The following is a 24,455-nucleotide window of genomic DNA, read 5'->3' on the forward strand; positions in this document are numbered from 1 at the left end:
TGATTCTATGGTTTAGAAGATGTGCAGTCTTCTCTGTTGTTAATCCTTTCCTATGTACGTCACAAAGCTAAAATTTTAACCTTCCTTTCACAGCTATTTTCAGATACTTGTATCTGGCAACTGTACATTTCTTCCTGACATATACAGTTATTACAAGCCTTTTCCAGCCAGTCTTACATTCTCGTTTTCTATATTCTTCTGAATAAAAATGGTTGAAAGCATTAGACATTACTATTTAGTAAAAATATGACCCTTACTATTTAGACAAATATGATGTCAATTTTTAACAATCAAAAGCTTTACTAAAACAATACTTATGCTACATTTATTCTTTGGTCTTGTGATGATATTGCATTATCTTTCTTTCTTCTATTAGTTGTTAATAATTTCCTTTGTGTTTCTGTAATATCTAAATCTTACACTTTCAACAGATAGTCCATCCAAAGCTTTACTGAAGGAGAATACACCACCATTACAGATGGAATGTTTAAACCATGTTAAGCAACAAGATAAGAACAAGGAGACAGGAAAAGTGGTGACATTGTAACTTTATCAGTTCCAGATATATCATGTGGAATGAGTTATGTAAACATCCATTTGACACACTTGTAAAGGAGAGAGAAATTTTAGGTTGTGGTATGTGATTGTTGTATATCCATATTGTGTTTTTAACTCATTCATTTATAAAAATAATAAAATTACAATTACAGGATTGTTTTACTTTTTATCGCTGTGCAAGAAAGTGAACTGAAGTAGGTGCCTGGACAGAACTTCTTGTTTATCAATGTTTAAAGAATACTTTCTGAGTTCCTCCACAGCTTTTTTTTAAAAAAAAGTTATTTACTGGATCTGAGTCATAAGTATATATTCTAGGCAGATAGTGGAAAAACCAGATCCAATACAAACCTAACACAACAATTGAGACCTGTGATAAATACATTTGTAGCATGTGAACCCTTTTATAAAACCCACACTACTTATGTGACATAATACGATAGGGAAAATGTTAGATGGACTTTTACAAAGAAATATTTACTTCTAAGGTGAGGAAATGAAACTTTTCGTTCAGAGTAGATTTACTGCACATCATAATAAGACATAACAAAGATAATCATTCTGTAACACCAGTGATATCTATAAAGCAATTCTTTCTTACACAATATTATATCACTCACTACGAACCAGATCTACATATTTAATGATACACATTCAGTTATAGTTTCATGGACCAACAGCTTCAATGTAAAATTGACTAGATAACACTATAACATTCGTTAGGAGTCAAAGACACTCATTTACAATTGATACCATTGCACAATTTGTATAACCAATAAAAAATAAAAGTTTAGTAGCACTTCCATATAAAATTTCATCATTAAATTACAACTAGTTTCTGAATGATAACACACCGGTATTATAGCAGTGGCCTTTCTAGCTTCCCTAGCATGTATGAATTTATTTGGACGATACAGCAAGTGTGTTTAGTTTCAAATTATACTTATTACATAGGCCCAGATTCTCATGTGACATTTCAGAAATGAATAAGATGCCTTTAAGGCATAATCAATAAATAAGTGCAGTTAAAAGTTACTGTCTTCTGAATAAAAAGCTGGCACCATATTTAAAATATTATCTCTGATTAAATATCTGAAAACAAACACTGGCAGTTTTTTTTCTTAAAAAACTGGGTGGACATTCAGCCCCACATCATACACTGCTACCGTTGTGCTGATACAGCCTGCAACAAGCAAAATAACTGCATTACTTTTATGATTATTTTTAATTGGAAACAAAATTACAGTGGTATTATGTTGCTGTTGTTACAGTTGTCTTAAATATTTGAGATCATGTTATGGATTATATCGAGTATGGTGATATCAGTTGATACTGAATGTACGAAATTTATTGTATGTGTTTCTAGTCATTCATCCCCCCCCCCCCCCCCCACACACACACACACACACATCATAAATGAGAACTTTCCAGGATGAGGAATAATTAAAAATGTATTAAATCAAAGGAGAGGTTACACACTTAAAATGGTTGCACATCAAGATCTTCCTTAAAATGAAAGCCAATATCAGTACTCAGTGATTGTTTCAAACCACTGCTACACTAACATCCAGATCTTGTCATGTATTTTTCAAGTTAGTGCTTATTCACTAGCTATTGTTTTACCCTTTACAAGATAATCGATAAGCAGGAAAAAGCTGTCAGAATTATTTATGGTGTCAAAACCAGAGAATCATGTAATCTGTTCCAAAATTATAGGTGCTTACCATTCTAAGTGTACATAAATTAAAAGCAATTTTGCTTGTGACAACAATGACTCATTTCAGATGGTGCCATATATTAGCTGTGTTGTCCAGTGTTCCACAAATATAATGTGTAACAAAGAAAAAAACTGTACATCATCTGCAAAATCGGACATTTATAATCAAGGAAAATGCATCCTGTGTGATATTATCACAAAAATAAGTGAAAAGAGTAAGACAAAAATTTATGATCCCATCAATAAGATACCATCTGGAGCATTAACGTCATCTGCACCAACATTGTCTCACAAAAACTCTTGCATAACGGAAAAAGTGGAAATTTCAAATGAACGCTATTGCAAGAGGTGATCTGTTAAAGGTTTTACGTGTTTAAAACATAAGACCGTGTGCCATTACAACAGTGCAAATATAAATCTGAAACAGAAAACTGACTCTGATCTACGTGTGGAGATGAAGATTAAGACATTAAATTTCACAACACAGATAATAAGACTAAAATTATGACAGAGTAAGTTGATGAGATATTAGGTTTAAAAAATAAATATGGTAAGTTTCTCCACCAGAGAGGAAAATATGAACATGATATATCTAAAAATTTTGTCAAGTAGCATGAGATGGACACTGAAAATGGCAAATGGACAGTAGTGCAATGAAAGAAATTTATATCTAGAACAGAATGAATCGGAGAAAATAATTTGCACTACCAATAACTTCGGGTAACACTAACAATTTAGAACATTCCCATGCTGCAATTACTGAACGTGGTAATAGACAGTGCAAACTGGTAAAGGATAGAGACAAATAGAGAATCAGTATTCGATATAAACAATCCTGCGAATAAATTGCAGGTAGTATTATTGTCTGACAATCGTGTCAGAAACGGAGTGAAAATACTGAACAAAATTTCAGCATTCAGCTATAAGTGTACATTGTTTATAAAGCTGAATGTCTTTTTCAAATATGTCACACACAACACACAAAGCAAAACATGCAACTGAGGAAAAATGATCAGGTTGTTATCTTAGCCAAAACAAATGATATTAATGGTAAAAAAAATAGCTTTAAGAGTTCACTAAATGAAACCATAGCAAAAATGATGACACAAAATTAATTTTGTCCACAAGACCACAGAGGTATGACATCCCAAGTGAAAATCACAAAATATTCTAAATGAATAGCTACTTGATGCAGGAGGTCTCTTACAGTAATCATGTTTGAGTACACCATGTAAAAAGTTTTCCAGAATGGAATGATTTTACTAGATGTGGATTTTACATGTAAAACAAAGGCAAAAAGTAATCAAGCATGGAAAATCCAGGATGGAATGTAACAATACGAGAGAAGGAAAGTTGCTACTCACCATATAGTGGAGATGCTGAGCCGCGATAGGCACAATAAAAAGATTTACACAATCATAGCTTTCGGATATTAAGGCCTTTGTCAGCAGTAGACACACATACATACTCCTCCTTACCCCACCCAGTCGCCACTCTCATCATGCACTGGTGCTGCTGCTCGCAGTGTAGTTTCAGCTCTCTGAGACTGTAGATATGTATGCAAGTTGTGCTTGCATGAGTGCGTGTGTGTGTGTGTGTGTGTGTGTGTGTGTGTGTGTGTGTGTGTGTGTGTGTGTGTCTACTGCTGACAAAGGCCTTAATGGCCGAAAGCTATGATTGTGTGAATCTTTTTATTGTGCCTATCACAGCTCAGCATCTCCGCTATATGGTGAGTAGCAACTTTCCTTCTCTCGTAAAGGAAAAAGTAAGCTCTACACGTTAATCTACTGAGTATCCTCAGAAGTTCACTGGTAACCGCAAGTACCATAAAATATATCACTCTCCATGTCATCAGATGTAAAAGTGGCAAACTGCAGCTGAAGCAACAGGAATATCAATAGGTGAAAAAACATCAGTGCATCAGCACTATAGTGAAAAACATCAGCATCATTGGCAGAATGAATCATCACCTCAATCCTATTCCACAGTGTTGTCAAGTGCTTCCAGTCAGTCTGCCCACATGAATCATACAGCATATGGAATAAACTAGAACCATGAGAAACAAGCAGGGAAAATGTTACTTCCATTAGCAGGTAAGAAGAAAGCAACACCAGTAAGTACTGAATCATCTTCTCCCTTCCATAGTGAAGTGTTATCAAGTGTATTAAATCACTTATAGCAGATAAATTATGCAGGGAATGAAATGAGAAAGTCTCCCATCCAAGTCTGAAACAGGGCCGAAAAAATGCCATGGAGAAATGACGGATTTTCATGGCCTGCCTCAAGAAAATCCAATCGCTACCAAAATGTAACCCCTTCATTGCAACAAACATAATGACCAGTGCAAGGCAATCACTGTGTGTGCTTTCAGTTTGCCCCAGGACAGCACCCATGTTCCTTCTTGCAATAAAAAATCAATTTTATTTGAGCATATAAATATTAGATCTCTGAAATACAAAGCTGACGAGCTGGGAATTATACTGAATGGGAACAAAAGGATAATATTATGTATTAATGAGTACTGGTTAAGAGAGGAAGAGATAAAATTGTATTTACCACCACGTTTTAATTAAATTACAAGTTACTGCAGACCCAGTCAGTTTTATGGGGGTTCCTCAACTTATATACAGGGTGATTCAGGAGGAATGTTACATACTGGTAATTTGTGAGATCTTCTACATGTGAAAATAAACTGAAAAAGTCATAAGAATGTGTGTCCAATTTTCGATCATTAAGGAACTGGAGTAAGTTGAAGACTACACACGCCTATGAGTGGTTATGAAGACAACTGTGATTATTACTTACTGAAATGCTGTGATGCACAGCACAATGGTGGGACAGGTGACTGATCCATTCTACAAGAGGTGTTCAAAAAATCCCCCACACAGCTTAATGCACTTGTCAAAGTGTTGGAGGGTGTGTTGTGTTGCGCATCGAACATCATCTTAACAGGCTTTGATGTGGGCAACAGCATTAGTGATGCGAACAGCAAGTTCTTGAAGGGTAATCAACTTTTTAGCGCGCACACCCTCCTTTAACCAGCCCCACAAAAAGATGTCTAATGGGGTTAGGTCGAGTGATATGGCAGACCAGTTAATGAGTCCACCACAGCCAACCACAATTCAGGAAGTATGTTATTTAGCTAATGGGATAGTTGTCTAGTACAGTGAATCGGTGATACATCATGTTGCAGGTACCCTTTTCATCATTACTCTGATGTCATGATTTGGTAGGAACACAGGTCCTATCACCAGGTCATCAATCATAACACAGCAGACATTTGGTGAGAACCTCACCTGGAATCTTGTTCCCCTAGTGTCATGTGGATTCTCCATTGCCCATGTACAAGAATTGTGGGTGTTCATGATACCACTGCATGTAAATGTAGCTTCATCTGTAAATAAAGCATGATGTCTCAGTGTGCAGCCAACCATTCACAAAATTGTTGAAACTCACTGGCAGATTAAAACTGTGTGCTGGACTGAGACTCAAACTTGGGACCTTTACCATTCGTGGACAAGAGCTCTACCGACTGAGCTACCCAAGCACAACTCACAACCCATGCTCACCACTTCAATTCTGCCAATCCATCGTCTCCTACCTTCAAAAATTGTTGTCTGCTTACAGAGTCACCTGGATGCAGATGCTGCATGGGCTGCATATGGAATGGGTACAAGCCCTCAGAATGTAATGTGTGTCACACTCGCATTTGTGGAATACCAAGCTGACTGCTAACGCACCATGTACTGGTGATGGGACTCCATGTAGCATTGCAATAATGTCTTCTCTTTCCTCAACTGACTGGGCAGACTCATGTTCTGATGTTACTTGTACACTGGGTAGTATTCCAGATTCATGTAAAGTTTCAAAAATCCTGGGAAGTACCCTGGCACAGGGAGTTCATCTGTCAGGGAACTGTCCATGGTAGACAGTCACAGTACCTGTATACAAACATGTCTGCTTATTCTGCATGGGTGTACATAGGAGGCATCTTGGTATTCACCAACTGAACGGACTTGATCAATTAAACAACACTCAGGCATGACATGCACATGACCTCTTAACAGTACTACATAAAAGTAAGAACAGCTTCACAGAGAAGCTGAAGGTACTAATCTGGAAAATCAAAACCTATCTCAATAACAAGAAACAAATTGTAAGCTACAATGATAAAAAATCACAGTTTCTGAATGTTACTGGAGGTGTTCCCCAACGATCAGTGCTTGAGTGACTATTGTTTATAATATTTATAAATGACCTGTCCAGAAATATGTCATGCAAATTTGTGCTTTATGCAGATGATACTACCTTCATCAAGTCTGTAACATACATAAATAAACTGACAAATCAAAGTAAAGATTACCCCAAGTTACCCAATACGTGGCTTGAAACCAATGAGTTAGTTATTAATCATGAAAAGACTGGAAATATTTCTTTTCGCTTGTCCAATGTTCATGTCGAGTCAGCTTCTACAAAACTCCTTGGCATATATCTGGGCACAAAATTAACTTGGGAGGGTCACATAGACTACACATCTTGAAAGCTTTCACGAGCTGTGTACATAGTGGAGTAAAATTATGCACAATTGTTTCTGAAAAACTGCCGATTAACTTCTATTATGCCTTCTTTCATTGCCATATAAATTGAGGCAGTCTGCTCAAGGGTAATTCTGCTGGGGCTAGAAAATTTTTACTTGTCATGAGAAAGCTATCAGGAGCATCTCTGGAATACCAAAAGTAACATAGCATGTAAGCCTTATTTCACAGAATTACAGAAAAATGTCAGTCCAATCTCTTGTAAACAACTGCCTTTTGTACTAGGGTGGTCTGAAAAGTTCTCAGAATCACCACGAGAAGTCAGTGCTAGCGCAATGAGTTGACCATGAGATATTCATTGGACTGTTGCCTGTAAACACATGCCACATCAGTGCTCTTGGAAGAGAGCTGTGGCAGTGACATGGCTCTGTTGTTGTTGTTCCCGCATAGTGATTTGCGAAGATGGAAAAAAGTCAAGATTCGAGCAGTGATTAAGAACTTCGTAGAGAAAGGTATGAAAACAAAGGGCATTCATACCAATTTCAGAAATACACTGTTGCCAAGTGGACAAATGAATTTAAATTTGGTTGGGAGGGCTTAAGTGATGATCTGCATAGTGGTTGGCCAAGATGTACCACTATCAAGAAATCATTGCAAAAGTGCACAAAATGGTCATGGAGGATGGCCGATTGAAAGTGCGTGAAATTGCTCCTGCTTTCCAGATGTCATCTGAAAGGGTATATCACATTTTAACTGAAGAATTAGAAATGAAAAAATTATCTGCAAGATGGGTGCCACAACTATTGATGCTGGATCAAAAATGCATGAGTATGTGCAGTCATACTCAAAAGTATACGAACAACCTGAATTGCATTTTACCTGATTCGCATGCAACCGGCATAACATAGCTGTCTAGCAGGTACTATAATCGCTCCTTGGTACAGTCGTTTGACTATTGAAAATGGTTCCAACAAATCAACACTAGAAAACACTGCTCTGTATCACAGTAACTCAAGATGTAAAGTAATACCACGATGCTACAAATATCAGGGAACACTTTATCACAGATAAGACTGTCCTTAAGGCTTGTAAGCTCACATTTATTACAATAAATGGCATACCTCAAATGTTACCACTCTCATTATTACGTCAGATAGGTAATGCAAGTAGTAAGTTCGTCGTATTCCTGATTTCCTCTTCAAAGTAACATACAGTACTTATTATTTAACACAAAATGTCATTAAAAATTTAAGTTATCCATGAGCAGCTAGTTGAAAATATGTATGAACTTCAACTGTCACGACGAACTGTCTCGTTCTGCATATGGATTAAAACCCAGGTCAGGCAGACTAAGCAAAGATTTCGTGACTGACGCAAACTAACAGTCATTCCTGGTTAGGCATACAGAGAGTGATATACCTCGATTTTAGACAGTATCAGTTAGCAAATATCAACTTTAAATTACATTACGCAAACATTTTTAAGGGACGTGAATTCCTACCCAGCATCTATTGTCCCTGTTAATGAACTACGAGAGATGTTAAATATTGCTTCTTCACAAGTAACTTACTTGAAGGGCTGTGAGGCAAAGCTTTGTGTTGGAGAGAGATTCGAACCCAGAACCTAATCGGATTGATATCGAAGCACAACCAACTGTGATATATCGGATTTTCTCGGCAGTAGCTAGATGTTTTAACTGAAATGACAAGACGAAACATTAATTTTTTCCTTCCGAGGAGTCCAACCCGGCACCTATCGCTGTTATATTCTAGAGAAAACGAATGTTAAATATGGGTTTGTTGCACCAGCAGCGACATGTGAGCATGTTTGAACTAGAAATAATATGACAGAGTTCAGTGCTCACTGGGAATAGAGCCCCACACATATCGTTGTTGACTACACACTAAGAGATGTCAGCTACCGAATTTTTCTCTACCAGCAGCTCGGAATAACATCTTGAACTTACCGTGATCTCGCAAATAGTTCTGTGTCCCACTGGGAGTCAAAAACGTCAGATATCGTTAGTTTGACAACGAATGAAAAAACATTAAAAATCAAAATTATTATCCACCAGCAAATAGGTGTTCTCATGCTAGAGCTTGATAATACATAATGAAATCTTTAGTACCGGGCCAGGATTCGAAACCATTCACGCGTAATATATGGAGATGTTGAGAAATCTGCAATTTTGGACCAAAAAAAAAAATTGTAGCCGAGCTGTATTGTCACGAAGGGATCAAATTCCGCGTTAAGGGTGGTCTGAGTTGCATTCTCAGTTCAGAACCAATTTTATCGACATACAGAAGCTCAGATAAAAGATGGAATAAGTGTCCTGTGACCCTACATAGCATTTGTTTCATCACTAGAAAAAAATAACTAGCATAAGAAAGGTTACTGGTGATAGAGTTTCTACATGTCGCCACTCCAGACTTTATTGTGGTTCAACCTGATGTCTACTTGGCAGAGAAGGAATATCATCTTTAATGTGAATCTTTAATGTGAATATTATATCTTCTTCACTTGGTGTAGCCAGAGGATAATGGAATCTTTCTCTCCCTATCTAAAATTATTGACAGGAGTGGGAAACGAACACAGACCATAGGTATAAGAACCTACCATCAGTCCAAACAGACCACCAAATCCTATTTTCCGTGACTCATTTTTCTATCGTAACACCGTTGCGCCACACTGGATGAAAATTCTGACACACAGGCTCCCTGTAGTAAATTGCAACATGTTCAGTAAATTCATTTACTTGGTTGACCGAATCACTATGAACTAGCTGCTTCAGCTACCCAGTGCATACATTCGACTCTATTTTGTAATCACCGAAATAAAAACACGTCACTGCCACCTACACAGAACTGCCAACAGTGTAGGATGCAGAAATTTAAATATGTAGTGTTCCTTTCCACTTGAGCTATTCTATCTGTTTGTAAAAAACGTCATGCAGTGCAAAAGAAAAGCTGTAACTGTTTCTCTCAGAAGTCTATACCCGGCCATTTGCATTATCTCGCAGCGCTGTGGTATACAGAAGTTCTGGAGGACTTCTTGTTCAGCTCTGGACCTATTGCAGCCATGTGTCAGCTAGTAGCATAATGGCAAGTGTCGTGCACCATGGATGAGATGTCGCGAGTTCGAATACATTTACTGCTAAATTTTTTTAAAACTCAATTCTGCTGTCTGCTGAAGTTACCAATCTAATGGAACTTCGAACATAATTCACTTCACTTCTCAACCCAAAATAGTCGCATGTGGAAAAAGGGCTAACTTATGTGACATTTTGTTCTATTCAGGTTCAATAAGACAGCTAGGCAGCAGATGCATCTCGAAGCTTTTGTGTGGGGAGAGCGCATCGTGCCCAAATACGTCAGAAAAGTATTTTCTACATTAGCTGTCGTGTGGTAGTGGCATTTTATTCTTCTTCAAACATTGTTTGACAGCTTTAACTCAGAACAAGTTTTCTACATGCATGTAATCAATAAACTGCACGTGCATCGTCAGACTTTTATAGATAACATCAGAGAATTCGCATATATCGTTGATGATTAATTTTGCTCTCATGTTTACTATTGTTTCAACAACACTAAAGGAAACCTTACGAAAATTGTGCACTGTATTATAAGAAATGAAATAAAACTACCCACGATAACCTTACAACGAAAGTCTGTTTTAATAAAACTACTCATTATATATAAAAACAAAGATGAGGTGACTTACCGAACGAAAGCGCTGGCAGGTCGATAGACACACAAACAAACACAAACATACACACAAAATTCAAGCTTTCGCAACAAACTGTTGCCTCATCAGGAAAGAGGGAAGGGGAGGGGAAGACGAAAGGAAGTGGGTTTTAAGGGAGAGGGTAAGGAGTCATTCCAATCCCGGGAGCGGAAAGACTTACCTTAGGGGGAAAAAAGGACAGGTATACACTCGCACACACGCACATATCCATCCACACATACAGACACAAGCAGACATATTTAAATATGTCTGCTTGTGTCTGTATGTGTGGTCTTTAAATATGTCTGCTTGTGTCTGTATGTGTGGATGGATATGTGCGTGTGTGCGAGTGTATACCTGTCCTTTTTTCCCCCTAAGGTAAGTCTTTCCGCTCCCGGGATTGGAATGACTCCTTACCCTCTCCCTTAAAACCCACTTCCTTTCGTCTTCCCCTCCCCTTCCCTCTTTCCTGATGAGGCAACAGTTTGTTGCGAAAGCTTGAATTTTGTGTGTATGTTTGTGTTTGTTTGTGTGTCTATCGACCTGCCAGCGCTTTCGTTCGGTAAGTCACCTCATTTTTGTTTTTATATATAATTTTTCCCACGTGGAATGTTTCCTTCTATTATACTAAAATACTACTCACTTAGATTTTGATTGGGTGTGTGTTTAATTGGTATGCTGTGTCATACTCAAGAGGTATGCAAATGTGGCATTTCATAAATATAGTTATGTATTTCTAGAAACCCAAAATTTGCTTGCAGCAGCGGAAAGAGGCGTTACCTCTTGTGCAACATTGTAAGTTTTTCACCATTACACTGTGAGCCAAAAGCATTTTCTTACGATTTCCTTATTGATGTTTGATCTGGCTGCTTGCAGCTCTTTCACAGAAGGGGTAGAAACGTTGAAGTCAGTGAGACTGGAACTGCGAACCATAACAGACGCTTTTTTCACAGGTCAGCACATTACCACAGAGCTGGCGAAGAGGTATGTGTCTTAGCTTCCTCTTACGAGGCCAATAGTGGCTAGAACTCATAAACCGCTGTTTAAAGGACGAGATTAGTTGCGATTTCCACCTGCAACAACTTTCCAGGGCTGAAAGCCGTAAGTTTACAATCTTTTGTTACACCTCAAGCGATAATAACTGAGATTACTCAATGGAAATGACAGGTAAAATCAAGTGAACTTTGAGGCTTAATTCCGTGCACACAAGGAAGTAACTTGCCAAACGTACGTTGCCTTGTTGCCAAATCTCAGTTACAGTATCAGCAGGAAGAAGACGAACCGATGTGATCCTACAGCGGGCTGGGAAGTGACCATAGCCGGTGTCTCCAAGTCGCAGCTGCTATGTAACTCTCATAGTTGTTTTTATATTTCTTTCGTAAATGTACTCAAAACTAAGAAACTCATTCACAGGCGTTTTCGTGCCTCGCCGATAGTCGAGCACAACAAACAAATAAAAATAAAAAAAGAATGTGTGTGTGTGTGTGTGTGTGTGTGTGTGTGTGTGTGTGTGTGTGTGTGTGTGTGTGTGTGTGTGTGTGGGTGGGTGGGTGGGTGACAGAGAGAGAGAGAGAGAAATAAAAAAGAATGAGAGAGAGAGAATGTGTAAAACATTGTTGCAAAGAAATTGAATCATGGTATGTAAAGAAAGTTTTCATTTAAAATGACACGTTCAACATCATTTCGAAATGTCGTATTCATGATCTACGGAACAAGAATTAATCTAATCTAATCTAATAACATCATATTGATGACTAGCCATGAAGAGTCATGAATTACCGAAATTTTTGCCAATACCAGTAACTAAATCTAAACTTGAAAATAAAAGACGACAATTTTTGTAATAAACCAGGACTCCTATCAAGCCCCTTTCGTCCCTGTTAGCTAACCATGAAAGACGTCTGATATACCTCCATTCTGAAGTAACAAAGTGTGCATGCATTTAAAGATGAAGTGCATGATGTGAAGTTCTGTGACGGAGATACGAACCCAACACGTAATCGGATTGTTAACTAAGAAAAATCAAATGTTAGTATCGGTTTTTCTTACGAGCTGCTAGGTGTTTGAATCTAAAATAAGGATACAAACTTTTGTGCCTAAGCGACAATCGAACTGCACACCCACCGTGCATCCACGAATATAGCTTAAGTATCAGTTGCTTACTCACCAACAGTAAGATGTGTGCATGTTTGACCAGAAATAACGACACCTATTGCGATTGTTGGCAACACATGAACAGACATTAAAAATGCACATTAATTTTCACTAGCAGGTAGGTGTGCACTTGATAGGGCTTGAAATGAAATTATGAATATTTTTGTACTGGATCCTTTGGAGGAGACCTAGAGAAGATTGCAGTCTTGGGAAAAGGAACGAAATGATTGAACTATACTGTTCTGAGAGATTCAGATCCTCGAAAGAGGAGATACGAATTCGAATCACAGTCCAGCACCAAATATTTCAACGTCTCTAGTTCAATCAAGTACAAGTAAAATAAGAGACCTATTCCTTTAAATGGCTATCGGTTCATCAAATAAAATAAAATTTTCTAATGTAAGTAAGTTTACTGGCGACTGTATTTCTGTTTGCCATGACTTCCGCTATGTCATTTCCCAACGTAAACCGGCTCTGCCCAGTTGGTAATGAAGGAACGTGACATTTAATGCTGATTATGGATTATAACGTCTTTCTCTTGAGGTTACCAGAGGTAAAATAAATCTGCTTCTGCCTCTTAAAAGTAAATTCCTGAACCCACGCAGTGCACCTGTGATAATTCGTTCCACCAGACCATTGTGGCCACATTTCCCAGCCTCAAGAGTGTGCTGAAATGGATGATGTGCTTAGTTTACAAAATCAGTCATGGTGGAAAAAATGCAAGTCTATTAAATAGTTAAGTAGAAGCAAGCTCTTGACGTGGAGATCATGCTATTCTCATGTCAGCAGGATGTAAAGACTCTTCTAGACATCATAGGCTCGAAGTAAAGCCATTTTGAATTTTCACAAATTGAGCAAATTTCTTAGTTCAAGAAAATCCACTGATGTTATGTTTAACAGTCTGATGATGCACATGCAGTTTATTGATTACATGCATGTAGAAAACTTGTTCTGAGTTAAAGCTGTCAAACAATGTTTGAAGAAGAATAAAATGCCACTACCACACGACAGCTAATGTAGAAAATACTTTTCTGACGTATTTGGGCACGATGCGCTCTCCCCACACAAAAGCTTCGAGATGCATCTGCTGCCTAGCTGTCTTATTGAACCTGAATAGAACAAAATGTCACATAAGTTAGCCCTTTTTCCACATGCGACTATTTTGGGTTGAGAAGTGAAGTGAATTATGTTCGAAGTTCCATTAGATTGGTAACTTCAGCAGACAGCAGAATCGAGTTTTAAAAAAATTTAGCACTAAATGTATTCGAACTCGCGACATCTCATCCATGGTGCACGACACTTGCCATTACGCTACTAGCTGACACATGGCTGCAATAGCTCCAGAGCTGAACAAGAAGTCCTCCAGAACTTCTGCATACCACAGCGCTGCGAGATAATGCATATGACCGGGTCTAGACTTCTGAGAGAAACAGTTACAGCTTTTCTTTTGCGCTGCACAACATTTTTTACAAACAGATAGAATAGCTCAAGTGGAAAGGAACACTTCATATTTAAATTTCTGCATCCTACACTGTTGGCAGTTCTGTGTATGTGGCAGTGACGTGATTTTATTTCGGTGATTACAAAATAGAGTCGAATGTATGCACTGGGTAGCCGAAGCAGCTAGTTCATAGTGATTCGGTCAACCAAGTAAATGAATTTACTGAACATGTTGCAATTTACTACAGGGAGCCTCTGTGTCAGAATTCTCATCCAGTGTGGCGCAACGGTGTTACGATAGAAAAATGAGTCACGGAAAATAGGATTTGGTGGTCTGTTTGGACTGATGGTAGGTTCTTATACCTATGGTCTGTGTTCGTTTCCCACTCCTGTCAATAATTTTAGATAGGGAGAGAAAGATTCCATTCTCCTCTGGCTACACCAAGTGAAGAAGATATAATATTCACATTAAAGATGATATTCCTTCTCTGCCAAGTAGACATCAGGTTGAACCACAATAAAGTCTGGAGTGGCGACATGTAGAAACTCTATCACCAGTAACCTTTCTTATACTAGTTATTTTTTTCTAGTGATGAAACAAACGCAATGTAGGGTCACACGACACTTATTCCATCTATTATCTGAGCTTCTGTATGTCGATAAAATTGGTTCTGAACTGAGAATGCAACTCAGACCGCCCTTAATGCGGAATTTGATCCCTTCGTGACAATACAGCTCGGCTACAATTTTTTTTTTTGTCCAAAATTGCAGATTTCTCAACATCTCCATATATTACGCCTGAATGGGTTCGAATCCTGGCCCGGCATTAAAGATTTCATTATGTATTATCAAGCTCTAGCATGAGAACACCTATTTGCTGGTGGATAATAATTTTGATTTTTAATGTTTTTTCATTCGTTGTCAAACTATCGATATCTGACATTTTTGACTCCCAGTGGGACACAGAACTATTTGCGAGATCACTGTAAGTTCAAGATGTTATTTCAAGCTGCTGGTAGAGAAAAATTCAGTAGCTGACGTCGCTTAGTGTGTAGTCAACAACGATATGTGTGGGGCTCTTTTCCCAGTGAGCACTGAACTCTGTCATATTATTTCTAGTTCAAACATGCTCACATGTCGCTGCTGGTGCAACAAACCCATATTTAACATTCGTTTTCTCTTGAATATAACAGCGATAGGTGCCGGGTTGGACTCCTTGGAAGGAAAAAATTAATGTTTTGTCTTGTCATTTCAGTTAAAACATCTAGCTACTGCCGAGAAAATCCGATATATCAAAGTTGGTTGTGCTTCGATATCAATCCGATTAGGTTCTGGGTTCGAATCTCTCTCCAACACAAAGCTTTGCCTCACAGCCCTTCAAGTAAGTTACTTGTGAAGAAGCAATATTTAACATCTCTCGTAGTTCATTAACAGGGACAATAGATGCTGGGTAGGAATTCACGTCCCTTAAAAATGTTTGCGTAATGTAATTTAAAGTTGATATTTGCTAACTGATACTGTCTAAAATCGAGGTATATCACTCTCTGTATGCCTAACCAGGAATGACTGTTAGTTTGCGTCAGTCACGAAATCTTTGCTTAGTCTGCCTGACCTGGGTTTTAATCCACATGCAGAACGAGACAGTTCGTCGTGACAGTTGAAGTTCATACATATTTTCAACTAGCTGCTCATGGATAACTTAAATTTTTAATGTCATTTTGTGTTAAATAATAAGTACTGTATGTTACTTTGAAGAGGAAATCAGGAATACGATGAACTTACTACTTGCATTACCTATCTGACGTAATAATGAGAGTGGTAACATTTGAGGTACGCCATTTATTGTAATAAATGTGAGCTTACAAGCCTTAAGGATAGTCTTACCTGTGATAAAGTGTTCCCTGATATTTGTAGCATCGTGGTATTACTTTACATCTTGAGTTACTGCGATACAGAGCAGTGTTTTCTAGTGTTGACTTGTTGGAACCATTTTCAATAGTCAAACGACTCTACCAAGGAGTGATTATAGTACCTGCTAGACAGCTATGTTATGCCGTTTGCTTGCAAATCAGGCAAAATGCAGTTCAGGTCGTTCGGATACTTTTGAGCACGACTGTACGTGTAGGAACAATGTTTGGCCTGTTTTAGGAGAAACTAACAAGATTTTTTTTGCCGTTTTGTGACCACAGATTAAACTTGGGTGCACTACTACCCCAAAGACAAAACAACAGTCAAAGGAGTGGAAACATGCTGATTCTCCACCACAAAGAAAGCAAAGACAATTCCTTCTGCAGGAAAGGTCATGGCACCAGTATTCTGGGACTGAAGGGGATTCTGTTTGCAGATTATCTCCCCACTGGGCAAAAAATTATTGGAAAATACTATGATAACCTCCTGGACAAATTTCAGCAACAGATACACGAAAAAAGGCCTGAAGGAAGAAAGTGATTTTCCATCATGTGCACCCGCACACATGTGCTGTTGCCATGGCAAAATTACATGAACTAAGGTATGAACTGTTGCCACACCCACCTTACTCACCTGACATGGCTCTGTCACAGAATTATATCTCTTCACAAAACTGAAAATTTTTTTTGGTGAATGAAGATTCACTTCAAACAAAGAATTGATACCCGGAGTTGACAACTATTTTGCAGGCCTGGAGGAAACTCATTTTCAAGATGGGATCAAGGCACTGGAAAATTGTTGGACCAAGTGCATTAATCTACAAGGAGACTACATTGAAAAGTAAAAAAGGTTTCAGTGATGTAAGTACTTTTTTTCTATTCCATTCCCAGAACTTTTCAAACCACCCTCTTGAACAATTAGTTCATGAGCCCACTCGAAGTGTAAATGGTTGCGAGAGCATACTTGACTCTTTAGGGAGTATCATGATGAATACAGGGATTAGCGACCACAAGATAGTTGCTGCTAGGCTGAATACCGTAACACTTACAACCATCAAAAAGAAACGCATAGTACTTCTATTTAAAAAAAATCTGATAAAAATGCTCTTCACACCTTTTTAAGAGACAGTCTCCACACCTTCCGATCTGATCCTGTAAGTGTAGAAAAGATGTGAAATAATTTCAAAGAGATAGTGTCCATGGCAATTGAGAGATATATGACACATAAATTAATAAGTGATGGTACTAATCCCCCATGGTACACAAAACGGGTCAGATCACTGTTGCAGAAGCAACGAAAATAGCATGCTGAACTTAAAATAATGCATAATCCCCAAGATTGGCAAAGTTTTGCAGCAGTTCAAAATATAGCGCATACTTCAATGCGAGCTGCTTTTAATAATTTCCACAATGCAACACTGTCTCAGAATCTGGCAGAAGACCCAAAGAGATTATGGTCATACATAGAGCACACCTATGGCATGATGCAATCAATACTTTCACTGCGTGATAATAATGGTGAGGTCACTGATGACAGTGCCACTAAAGCGGAGTGAGACAAAGTAAATATTCCTGAATTCCAATCAAGAACAACTGCCAAGATGAGAAACATAGAGGTAGATATCCTCGTTGTAGTAAAGCAACTTAAATCACTTAATAAAGGCAAGGCCTCTGGACAAGACTGGATACCAGTCAGGTTCTTTTCAGCGTATGCTGATACAATAGTTCCATATTTAGCAATTATATACAGCTGCTCGCTCACAGAAAGTTCCGTACCTAAAGACTGGAATATTGCTCAAGTCACACCAATACCCAAAAAGGGAAGTAAAAGTAATCCGCTGAATTACAGGCTTATATCACTAACGTCGATTTGCAGTAGGGTTTAGGAACATATAGTGTATTCGAACATTATGAAGTACCTCAAAGAAAACGATTTATTGACACATAGTCAGTACGGTTTCAGAAAATATCCTTCTTGTGAAACACAACTAGCTCTTTATACTCATGAAGTAATACGTGCTATCGACAGGGGATGTCAAATTGATTCCATATTTTTAGATTTCCAGAAGGCTCTCGACACCGTTCCTCACAACCGTCTTCTAACCAAACTGCGTGCCTACGGAGTATCGGCTCAGTTGTGCAGCTGGATTCATGATTTCCTGTCAGAAAGGTCACAGTTCATAGTAACAGATGGAAAGCCATCAAGTAAAACAGAAGTAATATCTGGCATTCCCCAAGGAAGTGTTATAGGCCCTCTATTGTTTCTGATCTATATTAACGACATAGGAGACAATCTGAGTAGCCGTCTTAGATTGTTTGCAGATGATGCTGTCATTTACTGTCTTGTAAAGTCATTGGATGATCAAAACAACTTGAAAAATGATTTAGATAAGATATCTGTATGGTACAAAAAGTGGCAATTGACCCTTAATAAGGAAAAGTGTGAAGTTATTCACATGAGTACTAAAAGAAATCAGCTAAATTTCGATTATGCGGTAAAACACACAAATCTGAAGGCTGTAAATTCAACTAAATATTTAGGGATTTCCATTACAAATAACCTAAATTGGAACAATCAAATAGATAATGTTGTGGGTAGAGAAAACTAAAGACTGCGATTCATTGGCAGAACACTTAGAAGGTGCAACAGGTCTACTAAAGAGACTGCTTACACCACACTTGTCCATCCTATTCTAGAGTACTGCTGTGTTGTGTGGGACCACATCAGCTGAGACTGACAAATGACATCGAAAAAGTTCAAAGAAGTGTGGCTCATTTTCTTCTATCTTGAAATAGGAGAGATAGTGTCACAGACATGATACGTGAATTGAAGTGGCAATCATTTAAACAAAGGCATTTTTCACTGCGACGGTATCTCCTCATGAAATTTCAATCACCAGTTTTCTCCTCGAATTGTGAAAACATTATGTTGGCACCCACCTACATAGGGAGAAATGATCATCGCAATAAAAGAAGAGAAATCAGGGCTTGTACAGAAAAATTTAAATGCTTGTTTTTGCCACACACCATTCGAGCATGGAACGGTAGAGAAACAGCTTGAAGGTGGTTCACTGAACCCTCTGCCAGGCAATTTTTTGTGAATAGCACAGTAATCACACAGATGTAGATGTACATAAAGGAAAACTTCAACAGTTACAACCTTTGGCAGTTCACTCATCATCATAATACTAGTCAAACATTAAAGATAGACATACCTACAACTTGACTTACAGAAACAGGCAGTTACGAATATGTAGGAATAAAGATTTTCAATGCATTACCTGTGCAACCACATGCTACCTCTCTTAATGTCTTTATAAATAAGGCCCAAAACATAACTGTATGAGAGAGATTTTTACACTTTTAAGAAATTGAAAACTGTTCAAAAGTTGACCTGAATTTACTAAATAACTTGTAATACTGTCTGCTTGTACCTTCTTTCTATGCTTTTTTGTCCCCTCTGATTTCTTGTCTTTTGTACATAATGAATATGCAAGAAAGTAATTAACTTTCAGCTCATATTTTACTATTAATAACACTGGGAAATTTTTTGTGGATGACCTCTACTCCTTTGTCATGTGTAAGTTAGTAAGTAACGTAACAATGTTTAGTTCCATATTTAACTATTAACCACGTGGAGAAATCTTTATGTCATTTTATTATGTAGATTCTCTTATTATGTGTGTTACCATAGTGTATGTAAATTATGTTTCCTAACATGACAGCCAAAATACATAACTCATAATGACACAAATTGCATACAAATATTTAAAGATGGATGAATAAACAATTCAAACTTAAACTGTGATCTACACCAGCATAATAGTACATTGTTTTTGTGGTCTTCAGTCTGAAGACATATTTGATGGAGCTCTCCATGCTTGCCTACTTTGTGTAAGTCACTTCATTTCTTCACAAATACTGCAGTACTGCAATTTACATCTATTTGCTCTTACTTTAAGTATTTTGATCTAGACTCCCCCCCCCCCCCCCAATACACTTCCTTCCATTACCAAACTGACAATATTATGAAAAGGATACATTGCTACTCACCATAAAGATGATACACTGAGTTGTAGACAGGCAAAACAAAAAGACTGCTACATACTGAGTTTTTGGCCATTGTGCCTGTCTCCAACTCAATGTGTCATCTTCATGGTGAGTAAGCTGTCTGTCCTTTACATAATATAGTTGATATTCTAATCTGGACTTTCCACTGTTTAATTTTCAAATTGACAATTCCATAATGCCTCAGGATATGTCACATCATATCAACCTTCTCCTCCTTTTGATCAAATTGTGTCAAAGTTTTGCTCTCTCCAATTCTGTTCAGTATCTCATCATTAGTTATTCAGTCTGCCATCTAATCTTCAGCAGTCTAGCATTCTTCTGTAACTCCACATTTCAAAAGCTTCTGTTCTCTTCTTGTTTTATTGTCCATATTTCACTTTCATCAAATATCTCCAGAAAAGACTTCCCACCACTTAAATCTTTTCAGGAACACGTTCGTTGCTCCTGGCTCTCTGCATCTCATGTCCTCTCTACTTTGACCATTATCAGTAATTTCACTGCCCCCAATAGCAAAACTTATCTCATGTCTCATTTCCTAATCCCCTCAATAGCACCTGAATTAATTCAACTAAATTCCACTGCTGTTGTTTTACTTTTTTTGATGTTCATCTTTTAATCTCTTTTCAAAACACTATCAATTCCATTCAACTGATCTTCAAAGTCTTGTCATCTCTGCCACAATCAGAAAGTCACTGACAGCCTCAACCTTTCTTACTGCTTCTCCCTGTACTTTAATTCCCTTCCCAAATGTCTCCTTGGTATCCTTTACTGCTCACTCAATGTACAGACTGAATAATATTGGAGATAGACTGCGTCCTGGCTCACTCCTTCTCACCCACTTCTTCTCTTTCATGTTCTTTGACTCTTATATATGCAGTCTAGTTTCTGTATAAGTTGTAAATAGCCTTTTCACTTCCTGCATTTTCCCCTGCTACTTTCAAATTCTAAAGAATGTATTCCAGTCATATTGTCAATTACAGCAGATAATCAGTTTAGTGAACCTTTTTTTTCACACTTTGAGCATTCAATGGTTGTGTCACTGTCCTAAGATAGTCCCTGTTCCTCTGAGTTGCCATCAACAGAGATTCAGTTGTGTTGTGGTGGCTACTGTATCCTAAAGCAAGGAGGTGATTCTGAACAGTAGTGCTGCTCACCAGTTGATATATTACAGCTTCGAATTGTAAATTTATTTACTACATTATCTGCTGCAACATCCCATTATATTTGATAAGAGTCCCCTTTCTGCAAGATGGTATTGCCCACAGCAGTTGACTCTGGATGCAGCAGCACTTTTCTCTGAATTTAGGTATTCACTAATGTCCTTGAGGAAGTGGCACATGGAGAGCCAAGTGCATACATGCCACTGGAGATGGGGTGTTCCACATTTCTGCTACAGATGATCTGCCCACAATTAAATGTGCCCATCCGAGCTCGACTGTCATCCCAGTGGCCAGCACCAGATCTGACCATGGTCCAAACAAGGTGATGTATTGGGTGTTCTTTTCCCCATTGTGTCAGGAGTGCTCTTTTCCCAACAAAGCAGGTATCTCCAATTTAATTCGCTCATGAATATACAGAAATGCACAATGGATGAAGTTATCAAAACATCAATTTTGCTAAAATAGTATCTACAGCATAAATAACCAATCAATATTTTACATGAATTGAAACTAAACAAAGGTAGAATATGTGTAAGGGGATAGCTACAATATTACTATAAAATTTAGAAAGCAATTCTCAGAAGACAAAAAAAATCTAGTATAAGAATTGTGTGAAACCTAATCAACCGTTTCAGTATGCAACTCTGGTGCCTTGCAAGCTTTTACAAGCAAAGTAATGAAACACACACAATTTAACATAAAAAACAAATGAGACAGAGCAGACTCAATACATATACCACTCATATAGGTGAAAAATATCTTGCACATAGTTACCTCTGCATATAATAATCCACTGATGAATTATGTTGATATGATCCCTCATTCATTTAAGCCTCTGTGTAACATTAGCAAGTGCTACAGCAAATGCCTGCAGTGCTGAGAAAGGATGCTGGAAATCTAGAGTGTAAGCATTTCCATCAATGCGGCCAAATTGCATCACCTAGACAAAAAGATGATTAGTTATCAATTCACAAATTTTCTATTTCATTTATATTCTCACAGAAATAATCAAAACTGGAAAAGAGATAAAGTCTTGTTCATGTCTTCTAAATCTGACATTTCTCTAACTCTACTACTGAATAGAGGTGACAGTATTACATATTCGGCCTGTCAAGAAACATGTCAAATGACAGTGAGTTATTGCAAATGCTGAAAAAGAGTTTGCCTCATTTTGTTCAGTGTAAAGGGGGTATTTTTTAGTAATTTCCTATTCGTGTAGGAAGAACTTGAAAATAAGACTCAAATCAAACATGTATTACGAAATCTATTTATCTGATAGCAAATACAGGCATAAACACACACAGAAAAATCACATTAAATTTTGACTTTGATTCTGATCTTTTTATTTGTCCAGTTCTATACAGCACAAATTGTACAACTGATGCTGAGCAGGTTAAAGAAAACTTGCAATAATACATAGTATCAACATATAGTAAACAAATTATAAAATTAGGTACCTATTCTTACAATTTAATTTTTAAGCAACTTCTTTGTTACATATTCAGAAATTCTTTTACAGAACAGAAATATTGCTTTAATAGAAATACCTGTTGTTTAATTTTAAATATTGGATATGTTGCAATTTTATTTCTTCTGGTATATTATTATGTAGTATTACTCCATAGTTAATTATGCTCCTCTGACAGGCTGTTGTTCTATGACATTTTTTATGTATATTTGATGTTCCTCTGGTACAACAGTGATATATATTTTGTTATGTAGTTAGTTACTTGTTTTCAAGAGGCAGCCTCTAGAGAACAAGACAGTTCCATAAATGTATAAACTTAGGACCTTCAAAACATCAAGCTCAGAAAAAATGAGATTTATAGACTCCATCTTTTTAAGGCCACAAATTATTCATAGCACTTTTATGCATTCTAAAAAGCCTTTATGCCGTGAGTTGAGAGTCCCCAGAAAACCTTCTACCTCCAGTTTTTTATGTGCAAATACAACCAGCTATGGATTAAGCATTAGAGACGCTGCTTATGACGTAATAAAGTGTTATATGAGCAATAGAAAACAGTTTGTACTACTTAAAACGGAAAGTGGTGTCTACAAATCAGAGATCACGTGCATAAAATATGGTGTGCCCCATGGCTCGGTGTTGGGCCCCTTCTGTTCTTGATCTATGTAAATGATATTAAATACTGTACTATAAATTCCAAAATTGTTCTGTATGCCGATGACACGTCCATTGTACGTAAAAAGGAATCATGTAATGAACTAGAGGCAGAGTGCAATAATGTGACAAAAGAAATTGTTCAGTTTTTTAATGAAACCCACTTAAATGTAAGCACCAGTAAAACATGTTTGATGGAGTTTAACAAAAGTAGTTTGAATAATGAAATTAAATTATACATGGGCAATGAATTGGTAAAGAAAGAGTCTAGTGTAAAATTCCTTGGCATAACAATCCAAAGCAACCTGAAATGGGACACACATATCGACTCCCTAGCAACTAAGTTGTCAAAAAATGTATTTGCAATCAGTACTATTAGCAAGTTCTGTAGAGACACCGTAGTCCTAAAGACTGCATACCATGCTCTTTTCTCCTCTCACTTGAACTACGGTATTGAAATTTGGGGGGCAACAACCAAAGCTAATCTAGATAAGCTACTCATTCTTCAAAAAAGGAGTGTGAGAATAATCTGTGGAGCAAAATATAGGGATTCTTGTCGCAACTTGTTTCCAAAAACAGAGGTGTTAACTGTTATAAACACATACATTCTAAAAGCCATATTGCTTGTGAAAAGACTGCACCCAAACACTTATTCAGATTTCCACCAGTACAATACTAGAAATAAAGAAAGATTTTATATTGGCAGCCACAGAACAGCACTTTACGAAAGGGGGCCTCAGTATGCAGGTATAAAATTAGCTAATGCACTGCCCAGTGCAGTCATGGCTCTTCCTACAATTAAACTGAAACATCAACTTAAGAAATTTTTAGTAAAACAGCCTTTCTACTCATTAGAAGAGCACCATACTTACATGAAGAACAACAAATGCTTTGTGAAATTATGTGAATAGAAATCAGTAAACATCTTATTGTAATTTTGTTGTAAATTAATGACGTATTCAGAAGAATGTGTCTTGTGTATTGTACAAATAACTTTAATCATTACTGTTTCTTTGTACATGTGCAGTATACCATTCAATGTTGAATAAAGCTATTATTATTATTATTATTATT

General features: G+C 37.4%; 1 protein-coding gene across 1 annotated transcript in view; it reads right to left on the reverse strand.

The window, feature by feature from the left end:
• Window positions 1-316: 316 nt before the first annotated feature.
• The window catches only part of LOC126456215 (tubby-related protein 4), a 509,546-nt gene continuing 485,407 nt past the window's right edge, over window positions 317-24,455 (reverse strand). The window contains exons 13-14 of the mRNA XM_050091971.1: window positions 22,037-22,202; window positions 317-1,738 (exon numbers count right to left, since the gene is read on the reverse strand). Of these exons, the coding sequence (XP_049947928.1) occupies window positions 22,086-22,202 (117 nt within the window). The 3' untranslated portion in view covers window positions 317-1,738; window positions 22,037-22,085. The remainder of the gene's footprint in view (window positions 1,739-22,036; window positions 22,203-24,455) is intronic.

The sequence above is a fragment of the Schistocerca serialis genome, chromosome 1 (genome assembly GCF_023864345.2).
Source record: "Schistocerca serialis cubense isolate TAMUIC-IGC-003099 chromosome 1, iqSchSeri2.2, whole genome shotgun sequence".
Taxonomy (NCBI): domain Eukaryota; kingdom Metazoa; phylum Arthropoda; class Insecta; order Orthoptera; family Acrididae; genus Schistocerca; species Schistocerca serialis.